This window comes from Penicillium taxi (genome assembly GCF_028828555.1).
Source record: "Penicillium taxi strain IBT 34144 chromosome Unknown utg000001l_segment0_segment0, whole genome shotgun sequence".
NCBI lineage: Eukaryota > Fungi > Ascomycota > Eurotiomycetes > Eurotiales > Aspergillaceae > Penicillium > Penicillium taxi.
Window position 1 is genome coordinate 184,081 of NW_026643203.1, and position 13,495 is coordinate 197,575.

General features: G+C 45.7%; 7 protein-coding genes across 7 annotated transcripts; 3 read left to right on the plus strand and 4 right to left on the minus strand.

Moving 5' to 3' along the window:
• Window positions 1-1,119: 1,119 nt before the first annotated feature.
• Window positions 1,120-2,543, plus strand: N7495_000071 (putative MFS monocarboxylate transporter; the record flags this gene model as incomplete). The annotated part of the gene is made up of 2 exons (XM_057202741.1): window positions 1,120-1,184; window positions 1,238-2,543. 2 exons carry the CDS (start codon window positions 1,120-1,122, stop codon window positions 2,541-2,543), a joined length of 1,371 nt encoding a protein of 456 aa, XP_057066814.1.
• Window positions 2,544-2,872: 329 nt separating this feature from the next.
• N7495_000072 (uncharacterized protein) lies at window positions 2,873-7,101 on the minus strand (the record flags this gene model as incomplete). Its single annotated transcript, XM_057202742.1, has 5 exons — window positions 2,873-5,069; window positions 5,131-5,215; window positions 5,681-6,117; window positions 6,168-6,909; window positions 6,957-7,101. The coding sequence occupies 5 exons, from the start codon at window positions 7,099-7,101 to the stop codon at window positions 2,873-2,875; spliced, it is 3,606 nt and encodes a 1,201-aa protein (XP_057066815.1).
• A 322-nt stretch (window positions 7,102-7,423) lies between these two features.
• On the minus strand, window positions 7,424-8,401 carry N7495_000073 (shikimate dehydrogenase family protein; the record flags this gene model as incomplete). Its single annotated transcript, XM_057202743.1, has 1 exon — window positions 7,424-8,401. The coding sequence occupies one exon, from the start codon at window positions 8,399-8,401 to the stop codon at window positions 7,424-7,426; it is 978 nt and encodes a 325-aa protein (XP_057066816.1).
• A 497-nt stretch (window positions 8,402-8,898) lies between these two features.
• On the plus strand, window positions 8,899-9,647 carry N7495_000074 (putative pathogenesis associated protein Pep2; the record flags this gene model as incomplete). Its single annotated transcript, XM_057202744.1, has 2 exons — window positions 8,899-9,026; window positions 9,074-9,647. 2 exons carry the CDS (start codon window positions 8,899-8,901, stop codon window positions 9,645-9,647), a joined length of 702 nt encoding a protein of 233 aa, XP_057066817.1.
• Window positions 9,648-9,949: 302 nt separating this feature from the next.
• Window positions 9,950-10,237, minus strand: N7495_000075 (3-dehydroshikimate dehydratase; the record flags this gene model as incomplete). The annotated part of the gene is made up of 1 exon (XM_057202745.1): window positions 9,950-10,237. The coding sequence occupies one exon, from the start codon at window positions 10,235-10,237 to the stop codon at window positions 9,950-9,952; it is 288 nt and encodes a 95-aa protein (XP_057066818.1).
• Window positions 10,238-10,285: 48 nt separating this feature from the next.
• N7495_000076 (sugar phosphate isomerase/epimerase family protein) lies at window positions 10,286-10,966 on the minus strand (the record flags this gene model as incomplete). The annotated part of the gene is made up of 1 exon (XM_057202746.1): window positions 10,286-10,966. One exon carries the CDS (start codon window positions 10,964-10,966, stop codon window positions 10,286-10,288), a length of 681 nt encoding a protein of 226 aa, XP_057066819.1.
• A 447-nt stretch (window positions 10,967-11,413) lies between these two features.
• Window positions 11,414-13,355, plus strand: N7495_000077 (Zn(II)2Cys6 transcription factor; the record flags this gene model as incomplete). The annotated part of the gene is made up of 2 exons (XM_057202747.1): window positions 11,414-13,206; window positions 13,265-13,355. The coding sequence occupies 2 exons, from the start codon at window positions 11,414-11,416 to the stop codon at window positions 13,353-13,355; spliced, it is 1,884 nt and encodes a 627-aa protein (XP_057066820.1).
• Between the last annotated feature and the right edge of the window lie 140 nt (window positions 13,356-13,495).

Below are 13,495 nucleotides of genomic sequence, written 5' to 3' on the forward strand. Positions count from 1 at the left end.
CCGAATGAATAAGATCCTTCTTGGCGCTCGACTTGCGAAAGACCGACTTGAATTCGCTCAAAAATGGCGTCAGGATGCGGATTGGAAGAAATGGATCTTCTCGGACGAATGTTCGGTTCAAAGAACATCAAATTCTGATATCCAGTGGGCTTGAATGTTGAAATTGGAGACTTATTCAAGTCAATCTATCAATCCTAAAGCCCATGTGAAGGATATTTCGCAGATGGTATGGGCGTGTATGGATTGGTGGTCGTTCAAAGTTAGTGGTTACGGAGCGTGATTCTAGGTCTAAAGGTAAATTATTTACTAGTAAATCCTACATCAAAGCCCTAGAAAAGGGCCTTATACCACGCTATGAGGATGATAATATATTTTAGCAGGACAATGCTAGAATTCATACATCACAGGAAGCAGGAAGGTGGTTTCGACGTTGGAGGATTCATCTTGAAAAATGGCCTGCACGATCGCCTGATATGAGCCCGATCGAACCATGTTGGTACCTTCTAAAGTGTAAATTAAGAAATCTACACCCCGAATTAGTCGAAATGGGCCAAGCTGCAGCTGGTTGGGCCTATTTTAAGGCCTATATTTGCAAAGCTTGGGATGCCATTCCACAGGCGACGATTGATAGCCTAATTAGGTCTATGCCACGTAGATTAGCCGCTGTACGTAATTCTAGGGGATATTATACTAGATATTGGATGGAATTCTGTTCTCCTGTCATTTTCCCATATAAATATATATACTATACAGCTATGCTATAAGATTGGTGTAGATATAGATGATTGAAGTAATTATATACCTTTGGGGTGGGGCTAATTCCCGAGTGTGTACAGACTTATGACCTATGACGTGCCTCTGATATGTCGACATTTCTATATACGGCTCGGATACATTATTGATGCAAGATGGGTGCTAGATGCCATTGGCCTCGCTTAGACATGGGGTAAAGTATATCCATAATATTATCGGCAAATATATGACAAACCCTCCGTTCTTTCAACTGTGACTCAAACGTCCCGAGATAGCTTTGGAAAATTGTTCCATCAAAAGCCACAAAAGTGAAGGCAATACCACCGTCTTAATCCTTCTCTTGAGCTCAAAAACCTTAGATAAATCATGAACAGTCCACTAGAGCCGATGATACTTGCTGGTAGTATCCAACCGGGTCGCTGGGAGCGCCTGTGAGTATTTAGATATTTTTTCCAATCCCAGGACCATACTGAACCCATCTCAGACAGCCTATCTTTGTCGTAGCCTCTTCCACTGCACTTATATTTACAGGATGTGGCATCAACTTCACCTTTGGTGTTTATCAAGAGCTTTATGACTCCATGTCCAAGCTCCCAAATACACCCTTTACAGGCGCCACACCTGCCCAGATTGATCTCATCGGTACTCTCTCGATTGCACTTATGACAATTGGAGCTCCATTCACTACAGCCTGGACGAAGCAATACTCTCCACAGATAGTTGTCTGGGGTGGCGGTGTAGTTTACGCAGTTGCCCTGGTCCTGGCCAGCTTTAGTCAAACGCTATGGCAGTTCTTGCTCACCCAGGGACTCCTGCTTGGAATAGGAACGTGTATGGCATATATGCCCTCCGTCACGGTGGCGCCGACATGGTTCTCCCATCACAGGGGTCTAGCAATGGGCATCATTCTATCAGGCACCGGTGTTGGAGGAGTTGTCTGGCCAATGGCATTTAGATATCTGATCCCCCAAGTCGGGTTTCGCAATACCCTACGCATCACAGCCGGGATTTCATTTGCCATAATCTCGACATCAGGCTTCTTTATGAAATGGCCTCAAAGCCAAATCGCCCGTATAGAGGCAGAGAATGCGGCAAGGACAAACAAGATGACTTTCTTCCAGATTCCACTGCTAGACTGGCGCGTCGCAAAAACCAAAAAGTTCATTGTCCACGCCACAGGCGCTGCGCTACAATCTGCAGCTTACTACACGCCTGTCTTTTTCTTCGCTTCTTTTGCTCGGACTTTGGGATACTCGCAGGTCACATCGGCAAACTTCATTGCCATCTCAAACGCTGCCAATGCTGTAGGAAAGATCGCTATTGGGTATGCTGCTGATCGCATGGGCCGACTCAACACACTATTCTTGACGACTTTGATCTCGGCAATTGCTGTTTTAGCCCTGTGGCTCCCATCATCACTTTCCTCAACGCCAGCAAGTGGAAGTGCATTATTCATAGCGTTTACAATCTTCTATGGCGTTTTCGCATCGGCTTATGTCGCACTGTTCCCAACATGTCTGGTTGAGCTATTCGGCGTCCAAAACTTCATCAGTGTAAATGGAGTCCTTTACATGATCAGAGGATTTGCAACTCTTGCTGGAACTCCACTGGCAGGATTATTGATTCGGAGTAGTCAGCACAAAAATGCTTCGCCAAAGACATATGAGAATACCACCATTATGGTGGGGGTGTTACTGGCTGCTGCTACATTAGCCGTATTATGGACTCGGCTTGAGGCGTTGGTGACTTTGGAATCAGGCCAAGGACAGCGGAGAAAGTGGTTGATGTGACAATTCTAAACTGTGATCATCCAGTGACTCAAATGAGGAAGCTTTTTTTGGAAAGCAGACTCTTATTTTTACATGTATTCTCACTTTCGCTTTAACGCTCGCTTTCAACTTGATCACTCTCACTAGTCTGAGAAGCGATATACTATTCATCATTCATAGATCTGGGCATGTTGAATTCCACTTGCACTCCGAATTCCTTGCTTTGTGTATTCATCGAGAACACTATTGAAGTCCTACTGAAAACATGATAACAAATCCAGATGCTTAAGATAACAAAACTTGAACTTGAAGAAACCGCTAAATATTTTTGAATAATTTTCTGTCTTCTTTCACGGTCCGGGAGTTTGGGATCCATCTCCGAATCCCATTAATCCACCAGCCAGTCCATGCATCCGCCGATCAAGCAGATCTTCTTCGCTGCCAAGCGACACAATGCTCCGTCTATGGTGACGAACAGCTTTAGGACTTTCAAGGCCACTGCTCATATCATCAGGTAAGAACGGGTGATTTTCTCGATTGCTTTTCTCCAAGCTTCGAAGTGTTGCAAGGAATTCACTTCCTGATCCAAATTCATTACCGTAACTTTTAAGGGCCTCTAAATGGGAAGAGCCAGAGGACTGAGATCTCTTGCGTCGGTCTGCCTGTCCATCCACTGCAGATGATGACATCTTGGTCATGCTCATTTCCAGTGGTCTATCGTCGTCACCGGAAGACTCCCCTGTTAGGGTGCGATGGTGATAACTTTGGCGACTCCTGATATTCCTGCCGTGTTTTCCTGACCCTCTACGATCCTTAGAACTATGAGTTCCTGAGTGAGAAGGCTGAACGAGGCTGTATTGAGAGTCTCTGAGTTCGCTAGCTAAAAATAGCGACTCAATCCACTCGGCACTTCGTGTAATGTACTTCCATCCCTCAGGGAAGAAGCCAACCATCTGCAAGAATCCGTGAGATATCCCAGGAAGCAATGAGATATCTATGTGATCTTTCTCGTAGAATTGACATTGTGAGTCCTCCAGTCCAAGCTCTTGCCGCTCACGGAACTGATGTAGTTTCGCTTGGCGTAGTCGACCGGCGAAAAGGACTGTATCATCAACCAGTGGGTCACGTTCCCCTGTCATAATGAAGGTCTTGGGAAAGATAGCCAATAATGATTCCGGTGCGAGAACTGGAGAAAGGTAATAGTCGGTATTGAAGTCGGGGCGCTGGTGTGGTCCAATATACAGGATGATCATCGCTCGCATCATTTCGGGGGTGAGAACCCGATCTTGAACGTAGGAAATCATGGAAGAAACCGCAAGACGAGTTTTGAGCGGCTTGACCTCATCGATTTCGGTGGTCTCCTTTCCCTTGTTATTATCGATAACTTTCAAATGTTCGTCGAGCTTGTTTACATCGGAGGCCTCTTTATCCTCCGAGTTGCCTTCTGGGTGCTTCAGAAGGCTTATTGCGGTTAATTTCTCAACCGACTGCCTAGGGGAGGTATAAGGTGTTAGTTTTCGGAGCTCATCCTGCTTTCTTTCGATGACACTCTTGTTAGTTTGACGAGAGCTTTTATCTTGAATGAGAGACATCTGCTCATCGGTCATCCAACTCTCAACTCTGAGATTGAGCGACGGATATGCCAGAACAACTCCATCAGGCCGCGGCAGTGCATCTTCGCTATTCCAGTTCTGTGCCCTCGTTTGCAAAACCATTAATACCATCGCCACGGCAAGGCTTCCACCCGCACTTTCCCCGGTAACCACAATTCGCGGTCGGGTCGTACCACTGAAACCCAGGCAGCGCCCGTTAGTGTTTACAATCGTTTCATAGACATCGTAGCACTCGTGTAATGCAAATGGGTATGCATATTCCGGAGCCTTTTGATAATCTATGCTTAACACTGGCACTTTCAGTTTCCCTGCCCAGGAGAGGAGCTTGTCCTCCGAATTCCGTGGACTCATAGCCACAAAACCACCACCTGGAACATCTAGAACGATGCATGTCTGGTCTCTTAACGCGCTCAGAGGTCCATCAAAGTAGAGCCAGGCATTCACTGGTGTGCGGTGAATGGATTTGGCAGGGCGTGAAATCCTGATTGCTCTAGGCGGGTAGCGAGTGAATCTTGGTCGAGTCAGACTAGCTAATGCCCACAAGTAAGGGGTTGTCGGCTTGTTCCACGAGACTCGGAGGTGTTCCAGGGTCAGTGTTGCTCGGACTCGCCGCACCTTTTCATCGGCTTGTTCCGCAGCGATAAGGTAATAAAGTGTGAAGACAAGAGAAGAGATATCACGTAGCCATTTACTCTTGATTCTCATGGCAGTCCAGTAGCCAGCATCTAGAGCTGTTGTGATCCATGTTGCGCGGAAGTAGGGTCGGGAGTAGAGGTTGGCCAATGGTTCGGGACTTTCAAGACCAACTATTTTGGCAAAATTCCTGGAAAGATAGAGCCACAGAAAAATCAAGACTGTAGTTTGCCAGATGGTTATTTTTTTCTCAAGTCGAGAAGAGATAGCGCGGATGAAAGGAGGTCCATGCTTGTGAGCTCTATAGTAAGTGAGCTGACGTCAGAGCTATGGATGTCTTGAGGACCTTCAAAGGTGCATACCGAAGGAGATAGATCGACCAAAAAGATACCACAGCAAACACCTGGAATTTGCGGAATCTGGTTGAAGGTCTTCCCAAGACGTGGTCTTTAAATGTGTCAATGTTAGGACTATTTACGCGGCAAGAATGTACTGTACCTATCATCGCCACAGAACCTCGGCTTTGGATGAGAAGCAATCTCGAAGACAATTAGATCAAAGAACCACACAGCAAGATATGAGCAGTAGAGATGAGAAAAACTAGACTAGAGCTTGAAAATAACGACAAATAGGGAAGAGAGTGAAGGGGTAACAGAGAAGAGCAGTGAACGAAAGAAGTGACTTCTTTCACATGCCTAAGCATCACATGCAAGTGACGCCACCAGCTGAAGTCAGCATTATTTATGAATCTACACCATTTCATACAGTATTAATAGTAATAGACCTAAGATTTTCTGAATATTTTATATCTGAGTTCTATATACAACCCGGGGAGGTGCTGTTATACCTGCCGGCAATACTCTCGCCCATATTTCACCTGCCATCTACAGAGGAAGACCTCCCATCCCATACTCAGGAAGCCAGCAATACAGATACCTGCTGAATCACTGACAGTAGTAGCGCCCAGTGAGAATTCTCGCTCTTCCTCAGGTACATGGTCACTGATTTCTGCAAATGTGTTGACATAAACAATGCCTCCCAGTAATCCTTCCCAGAATATGATAGCAAAGATAATGTAGACACTGGGGATAAAATTGAACATAGAATGCAAGCTCAGCACCACCAAATTGAGGACCTGCAGCAGAGATGGTAGATATAGATAATGGACTCGAAAGAACGGAGTTGAAGATCGCGAGAGAAAAACTCCAACCTGGTAGATAGCGTTATAGGCCGGATAGAAGGATCGGAATTCTTTAAAGGGCGTCGTATCTAACGGGTATAGTAAGGTCGGAGTAACACCCTGGTTGATCACATATTCCGCAACATAAACTAGAAGCATAGGAACCATGCTGTAATAATCAATTAGTTGAATTCAGAATTGGAAATGATAGCAACTTACAATGGGACAAATAGCTTCCCAAGTCGTCGCAAGCTGACGCGCATATGATCAATCCACTGGGATTCCTTTATATTGTTAGCTGGCTTTTGCGCGTCCGAATGAGTGGGTCCCAATAATCCCTGGACTTCTTCATGGTCTTGGCCAGGAGCTTCATTCTCGTTGTTGTCGTCATCATCATCATAATGTGCGCCCCTCTCAACGACTTGATATGCATCGACAGAAGGTGACTTGAGTGGATCTCGCGGTAGAATGAAAAAGAAGCTCAGCATCATAAATACTGGCAAGCAAGCCGATGAAAAGAGCGTGACATGAACGGAGATGTTCATGGCTGATGTTGCCAGCGCATAAGCTCCAGCACCGACCAGACCAGCAGCTCCAGTTCCACTCCCCCACGCCGCCAGACTGAATGGTCCATAGAAGTGAGTGAGGCCAACAAAGCTCAGTTCACCAGCTCCTGAAGATAGACTTGCAAGTGCAATGCCAATGATCTTGAAAGTGATTGTTCCTCCTTCTGTATAACTTGGGCTCATCGCTATAACGAGCATGCCGATTACAGATAGAACGACTAAGACCACAATTCGAACGGAGTATGGGACCACATGGATGAAGTACGGGGCAATCAATTTCGTGGTAAAGGATGGGATAATATCAGAGAGAAGAACTATGCCTTTGGGCACGTCGGGGCCGACGAGGTCCAGGGCCGCGGAGAGGATAATCACATAGAGGACATTATTGATAAGACCTGTGGAGGTGATAATGTGAGTTGAAAGTCCGAAGTTCACTGCTCACGATCTGCATTAAGGTGATACACACCAAATAGCCAGAAAGCGATGCAGACTCGGGAGTCTGCACCGTCAAATGCCCCCTTGATACGGTCGGAAAACCGTGTCCATCGTGACCTTTCGATGGATATATCCTCACTAGGCAGTGGCATGCCGATCGGGAATGAGGCTACAAAGTAAGTGGGCAATATCAAGTCTTTACTCCATTGATGATAAGTCTACTCTGTATGGAGAGTAGAATAATTCATCTAACGCGTCATTCCTTTTCTGCCGGAGTTCACCGACACTCTATCAACTCGATAAGACTGTGCAAGAAGATAAGCATGCAGGGCGAAGAATTTTTAGTGCTCTGCATAATCAACTTAGATACGTGCAAGTACTTCATATAGTTAACAGAATCGCACTTGATTCTTCGCTTCCGGAAACCGTGTATATATACAATATCTATGTCTAATCTTACTCTATTTCTCTACCTCAGTGCTTGGTCGATTGTTCCAGTGCCGCCAAAATAGTCGCTTTAGCCTCTTCCAACTTGAAGTTCTCAATCGGCAACTCTGCCCAAAGCACCTGTTGGGCGACTCCTTGCCAGATCATAGCCTCAGTTCCATAAAGTACATTCCATCCCATTTTCTCGCTGGTCTCGAAGAGTTGTGTTCGTGGGCGGGGATGATAGCACATTTCAAGAATATGGCCCTTAGTCTTTGATGACAGGAATATTTCAACAATCTTCTGGGCAAGAATCTCTCCTTCCTTCTTGGGAGGAATGTCCGGCACAGTTCCGACAATTAGCGTCGGGGCCTCCAAGGCAGCAGCTTGCTCCGTGGATCCCACCCAAATTAGTTCAGCGTCCAAGCCAGCCTCTTTAAAGGAAGCCATGATCGCTCGGACTTCACTCTCCAGTCGATTGACCATGTAAATCTTGCTCGCACCCATCCATTTCCACAGGGCATAGATGGCCGCACGGCAAGCACCGCCGCCACCAATCACCAATGCAGGTTTTCCGGCCGACTGCGCTAGGACACCAGGGCAGTTTTGCAAGAATGATTCACGGACTCCAATTGTATCGGTATTTGTGCCGATATAGCGGGTGCTTCCATCAGCAGCTCTGCGAAGGAACACTGTGTTGATGGCTCCGACCATTCGACCCTCTTCGGTCACCTCGTCCACAGCAGGAAGCAAGGAGACCTTGTATGGCATGGTCACAGCACAGCCAACGATATCAGGCTGTTTCAAAGCCGGCAGAAACTCTGTGCTGTCTTGTGTTTCCTTTAAGGAGTACGTCCATGGCACTGACAAGCCTTTGAAGAGGGTGGCATGTAGCAGGGGTGCCATTGAGTGGGCAATCGGGTAGCCGAACAAGAAGGTCTTGAGCTTTTCGCTGCGATGGACGCTGCTCACGTAGGGTGCTCCATATTTATAGGATGCGGCGAGGATGTCTTCGGGGGCAGACATGGCGGATGGAGGTGGAATTGCAGGAATACCAACGGCTTGGGAATAAATTGTTTTAAATGTAGTATTCCGGCGTTTCTAGATTGGAGGGACTTTGAGAATAAGTAAGAGCGATGTTGGATAATTGGTTCGATAATTTCAGTCGGCTAAAGGCTGACCCAACCTTGGAACTTCACCCACTCCAAAACTGGCAATTTTAACTGTCAATGCTTCATTATTTAAAGGGGCCATTGAGAAGCAATGGATTTACTGTAGAGAAAATAGAAAAATAATAATTAAATCGACTGAAAACAATGTGAATAATTGTTCTCATATCGAATTTAGTATAGAGTGCTAAACATTTAGGCCAAGGCCAATTTTAAAGAAGATCCCTAGGCAGGGTCGGAACGTGGGGTTGCGGGGGCGATTATCGGCTAAGCCCATTGCCGTTGAGTCTATTATGAAGGGTATATCATAATTCATACATCGCATCAATAACACATCAAGGATTACAAACTATAATGCCTGACTTTCACTCTTTGCCTGATGGCACATACCCTGCAAATGCCATCCGCAACAATGGCCCAGATAACTTAGTATTTGAGCGGGCCAAACTCCGTGAACTAGCAGAAGGCTGGCCATGCTATCGGTAAGTAGAACAAGTCCGAACTCTACATCTACTGACATACCGTAAAGTGATGCATGTGAATGGGAGAACTTTGAATCAATCTTCCATGACAATGCCTTTGTGTACACAACTTGGTCTGGCCGAGTGTCATACAAGGACTTCATGGCAGCCTCGAAGGTCGGAATGGACAAAGGTGCTTTCATAATGCATCGTTGCCATGGTGTAACAACTGACATCACGCCCGATGCCACTCGTGCCCTGACAAAGATGAAGGCAACTATCACTCAGCGATTCACCATTGATGGCTGTGAAGTCGACGCTGAGGCTGATTGTCGATTCTGGTTCTGCTTCGAGAAGCTAGATGGCCGCTGGGGTGCACGCTTTGTTCGCCACTGGTATGAGAAGGACAAACTCATTCCTGTCAATCCGAACAACATCCCCAGAATTGATGATGCGAAGTTGAACTCTTATCCTGAGGGTTACAAGTGTCTGGCTTATTGCCAGGAGCTTACCATGGGTGTCACTGTGTTGACGGATATGCCTGGGCACCGACGATCTGCTGGCACACCCTGTGGAGATAAGCATGACTTGCTGTATAAGCTTTCCAAGGACTGGTTAGATGGAAAGGATATCGATGTGTAAGGGTAAATAGAACAATATTCTATAAATTCAACAAAAGATGGATTACTACGAAGGGTATTACCAAGGTAGTAGTGACACGTCGGCTGTTTGACAATCAATGACTCAAGTTACCATTTCTGTATTATTATTCAGGCAGCGACTAGTTAGTGGCGTGATCTCGAGACTATTAAACTAGTTGGAGAGCATTTTATATTATGGGTGACCACCTGCAGTTTGCTAGTAGCAAGTTCTAGATAAGAATGAGAAAGTCTGTTATAATTTTGGTGGAAGACTAAATATTTGAAGTTGACATCGTAAACTCCTCACAGTTGCAGTCGCTCCTTCAGTTTTTTCCAAGCTGCAATACCTCTTGTCGCATGCTCGTCAGGAACGTGCTGCCCCTCCTCAGACATAGTCCTTGAAAACATCTCCATCGAAACATAGCCCTTATATCCAATTTTGTGAATGATGGCCTTGGAAATTTCCTCCACTGGCAGGTAGGCGCCACGATCCTCCTCATATATGAAAGTGCGTGCATTCCGCGACCAGCTCATCCATGCTGGCTGGCCGTCAACGTGGAACGGATGGACAGAAACCAGAGGGGTTTCCATTCGCTCGGCATCCACGACCTGGATAAAGAATATCTTGGTCACATCAATCTATTTGATCATTCGATCGATTGATGCTTTGAAATCCGCATCTGCAGTCGGAGTTTTGCCTGTAAGAGAGGCGGGATCTGCCCAAATATGGCCGGCAATGTTAAACGTGTCAAGACAAAGGCCGAAGTTAGGTCGGTCGACACGCTTGACCATATCCCATGTCTTCTCCCAGGTATCGACGTAGGTGCTCCAGCATAGGTTTTCATATGCAAAACGAATAGAGGGGTTTTCAGCCGCGCCCATATCCGCCAATTGCCGAAGATCAGCAGAATGGACGTCAAGGTCATCGGTCAACTGCTCTGCAGGTAAAAAGTTGGCAGGGATCTGAATGGTGTCTGTGCCGAGATTCTTGACTATCTTGAGCCAAAGTTTCATTTTCTCAATCAATTTATCATGCTGCTCTCTATCTTTGAGACCCTCATAGAAGAGGAAGGGCTGCATACAGATGATTTCAAGTCTTTGAGCTTGGCAGATTGCGCGAACATGATTAGCTGCCTCGAGTATGTGATTTGAATCGGGAGAATTGTTTTTGGAGGTCTTTCTAGCCATATATTCCAAATCCTCATAGAAGATCTCGATACCCTTGAAGCCTGCTTTTGCAGCCTGTTCGATTTTGTAGTCGAGATCGTGGAGCCAAGCGCGCCCTAAGGACGCACTCATGATAGCTGGCTGATACGACATTGTAATGATTATGATAATGTGATTGAGGTACTATTAAATGACAAATGTACTCTCAGTAAAAATTCACAAAGTTAATGAGTAATAATAACAGTTCTCATGTAGATATTCAGTATATATTTAGCCATAAGTAAATAGTAACTACATAGATGTAGTAGGATAAACGCTTTCCCTTCCCCACTTCGGCGAATTTCATAACCGAAAGTAAGTATTCACTTTGACCTCGGTAAATTCATCCTCCAGCTCTATAGTATTCAATTCATTTGATTGCCTTCTCTTTTTGAATTTCATAATTGGTTCAAGTATGAGTTCCACTCAACACTGTTGACTCGTAGGTAAGAAAGAATGCGGATAAATTAAAGACCTATCACATGACTAATTGTCCGTACGCATAAGATCTGATCCGACCATCTATGAGATTCATATGATGGATTGATATGCGATATCTCAATGTCCACTCCAGACTCACGTCCTGCAAAGAGGCAGCGCATTTACCGTGCATGTGACCAATGTCGGCGTCGCAAGTCAAAATGCGATGGGGAACAGCCTGTTTGCTCCATTTGCCACTCAGCTAATCGTAACTGCACCTATCAATCTGGTGGTGGGCGACGGGGACTTCAATCCGGATATGTACGAAGCCTTGAGACTCTTCTCGGCATGATATTCCAATATATTCCAAGTAGTGAAGCCACTGTTCAGGGTATATTGCGCGATTCAAAACGCAATAACTTCCTGACGAGCAAGACGGCGAATCGTTCTGTGGATGTATGGCGAAAATCCAAACTATCCCGCGATGTAGCTCAATTGCTGTCACTAGATTCGGATGATCCTCCATCTGATGATCTGGATTGGGAACCGCTGGAGGTGCAGCATCAGAGTATGAATGACCAACCCCAGCGAATTGAGACTTCAGTATCAATGCATCTGCCAAAGTTGTCTCTGCCATTGAAGCTCATAGATATTCCACTTCCAAGTAACACATCGAACTTGGTGGACTTCTATTTTACATATACGCATTGCTGGTTCCCAATTCTTGAGCGCAGGGAGCTTCTCAGAGTAATGCACACAAGCTCGAGCCAATCGGCTTCAGGACCCTCTGCCTCTCATTTATTGCTATTATCAGTAATCTCATACACATGTACAATGAAGGGCATTTATGCCACAAATATTCCAACGGCATCAGCAATTCAAGTTGCCATCTACGAACAGGCACTAGCTGATTGGAAATTGCTAGAACTAGGTCACATTCAGGCTACATTAGTCCTGGCCCTAGCCTATATCGCAATGGGAAGAATCCCAGCTGCATGGATACTTGCAGGAAAAGCTATGAGGATGGTCACTACGCTGCCTTTACCAGAAAGGAAGAGCCGCTATACTCACACGGTTAATGGCTGTATACTTCTGGACAACCTGTTATCCACTCTACTCGGAATGACACCCTGCCTTTCTCCATCAGAACAAATGAAGTGCGGTCCGGTGGAGGAGGATGATTTGGATGAATGGGAGGTGTGGTCCGTATCCCGATCCAGTCAGAATACACCAGCATCACCGTTACGTGCATTGAGCACATTCAACCTCATCGGAAGGGTCATGCAACATCTGTCCCATATATTGTACGAATCAGTCGATTCATCGCATGCTGAAGAAATTTTGGTCACACTGAGGAAAGACCAGGATATGATCGTCCAGAGCCAGCCATACAGTCGGCACGGGTCTACGTGTCCTCCCCTTCTTGTCTTACATATAATATCAGCATCGACAACTCTATTATTTATTCGCAAGTTTGGGCTGGACCTTCCTGCCGTGATGGGAACTTGTGCTCGTATAATCTCAAATATGCTAAACATGCTAGACCATTATGTTGAACTGACAAAATTGAACCACCCATCACCACTGATTTACATTTTCGCACTTCAGTGTGAGAAATCTCTCGAGTTTGCAACCATTGCTCTAGAAAATACCGACGTTGCACACCTCGGAAGACGCATCCTTCAATATTTGCAGCCCCTTCGAGAGCTACAAAACGCACCAAATACCAGTTTGCATAGGCCGAGCATTATTCTTCCTGCTCCACATGAAGATACCGGAATAGTAGCTATACAATCTCAATCTGAACCTCTGTCATTACAATTACCAGACATAACTCCACCGAGTCAATTGGCCACTTCTGAGACGGTATTAGGAGAATTAGATGGATACGACGACTTATTTGCAGAAATGGTCACCTCCTTCCCTCCAACTCGGTATGTAGTTGTCCTCAAGAGCCTGCACACCTGGGCATTCACTGACATGAACTTTCAGACAAGAACCTATATTTGCACATAATTTGGGCTTTTATGATGGTGATCTCGACACAGATTTCCTGGCTCAGCTTCAGAATCCAACTGGTTAAATTGTCTGAAGATCAGACTCAGACTCATTCAGCAGTCACAGAACCCGGAGTTGGTCGGTTTTCAAAATATTCTAAAAGCTTCCGAGGTTTTGTCAAGCACCTGGGCATAGGCTTATTCGTAACCAAAAGCTATATCTACC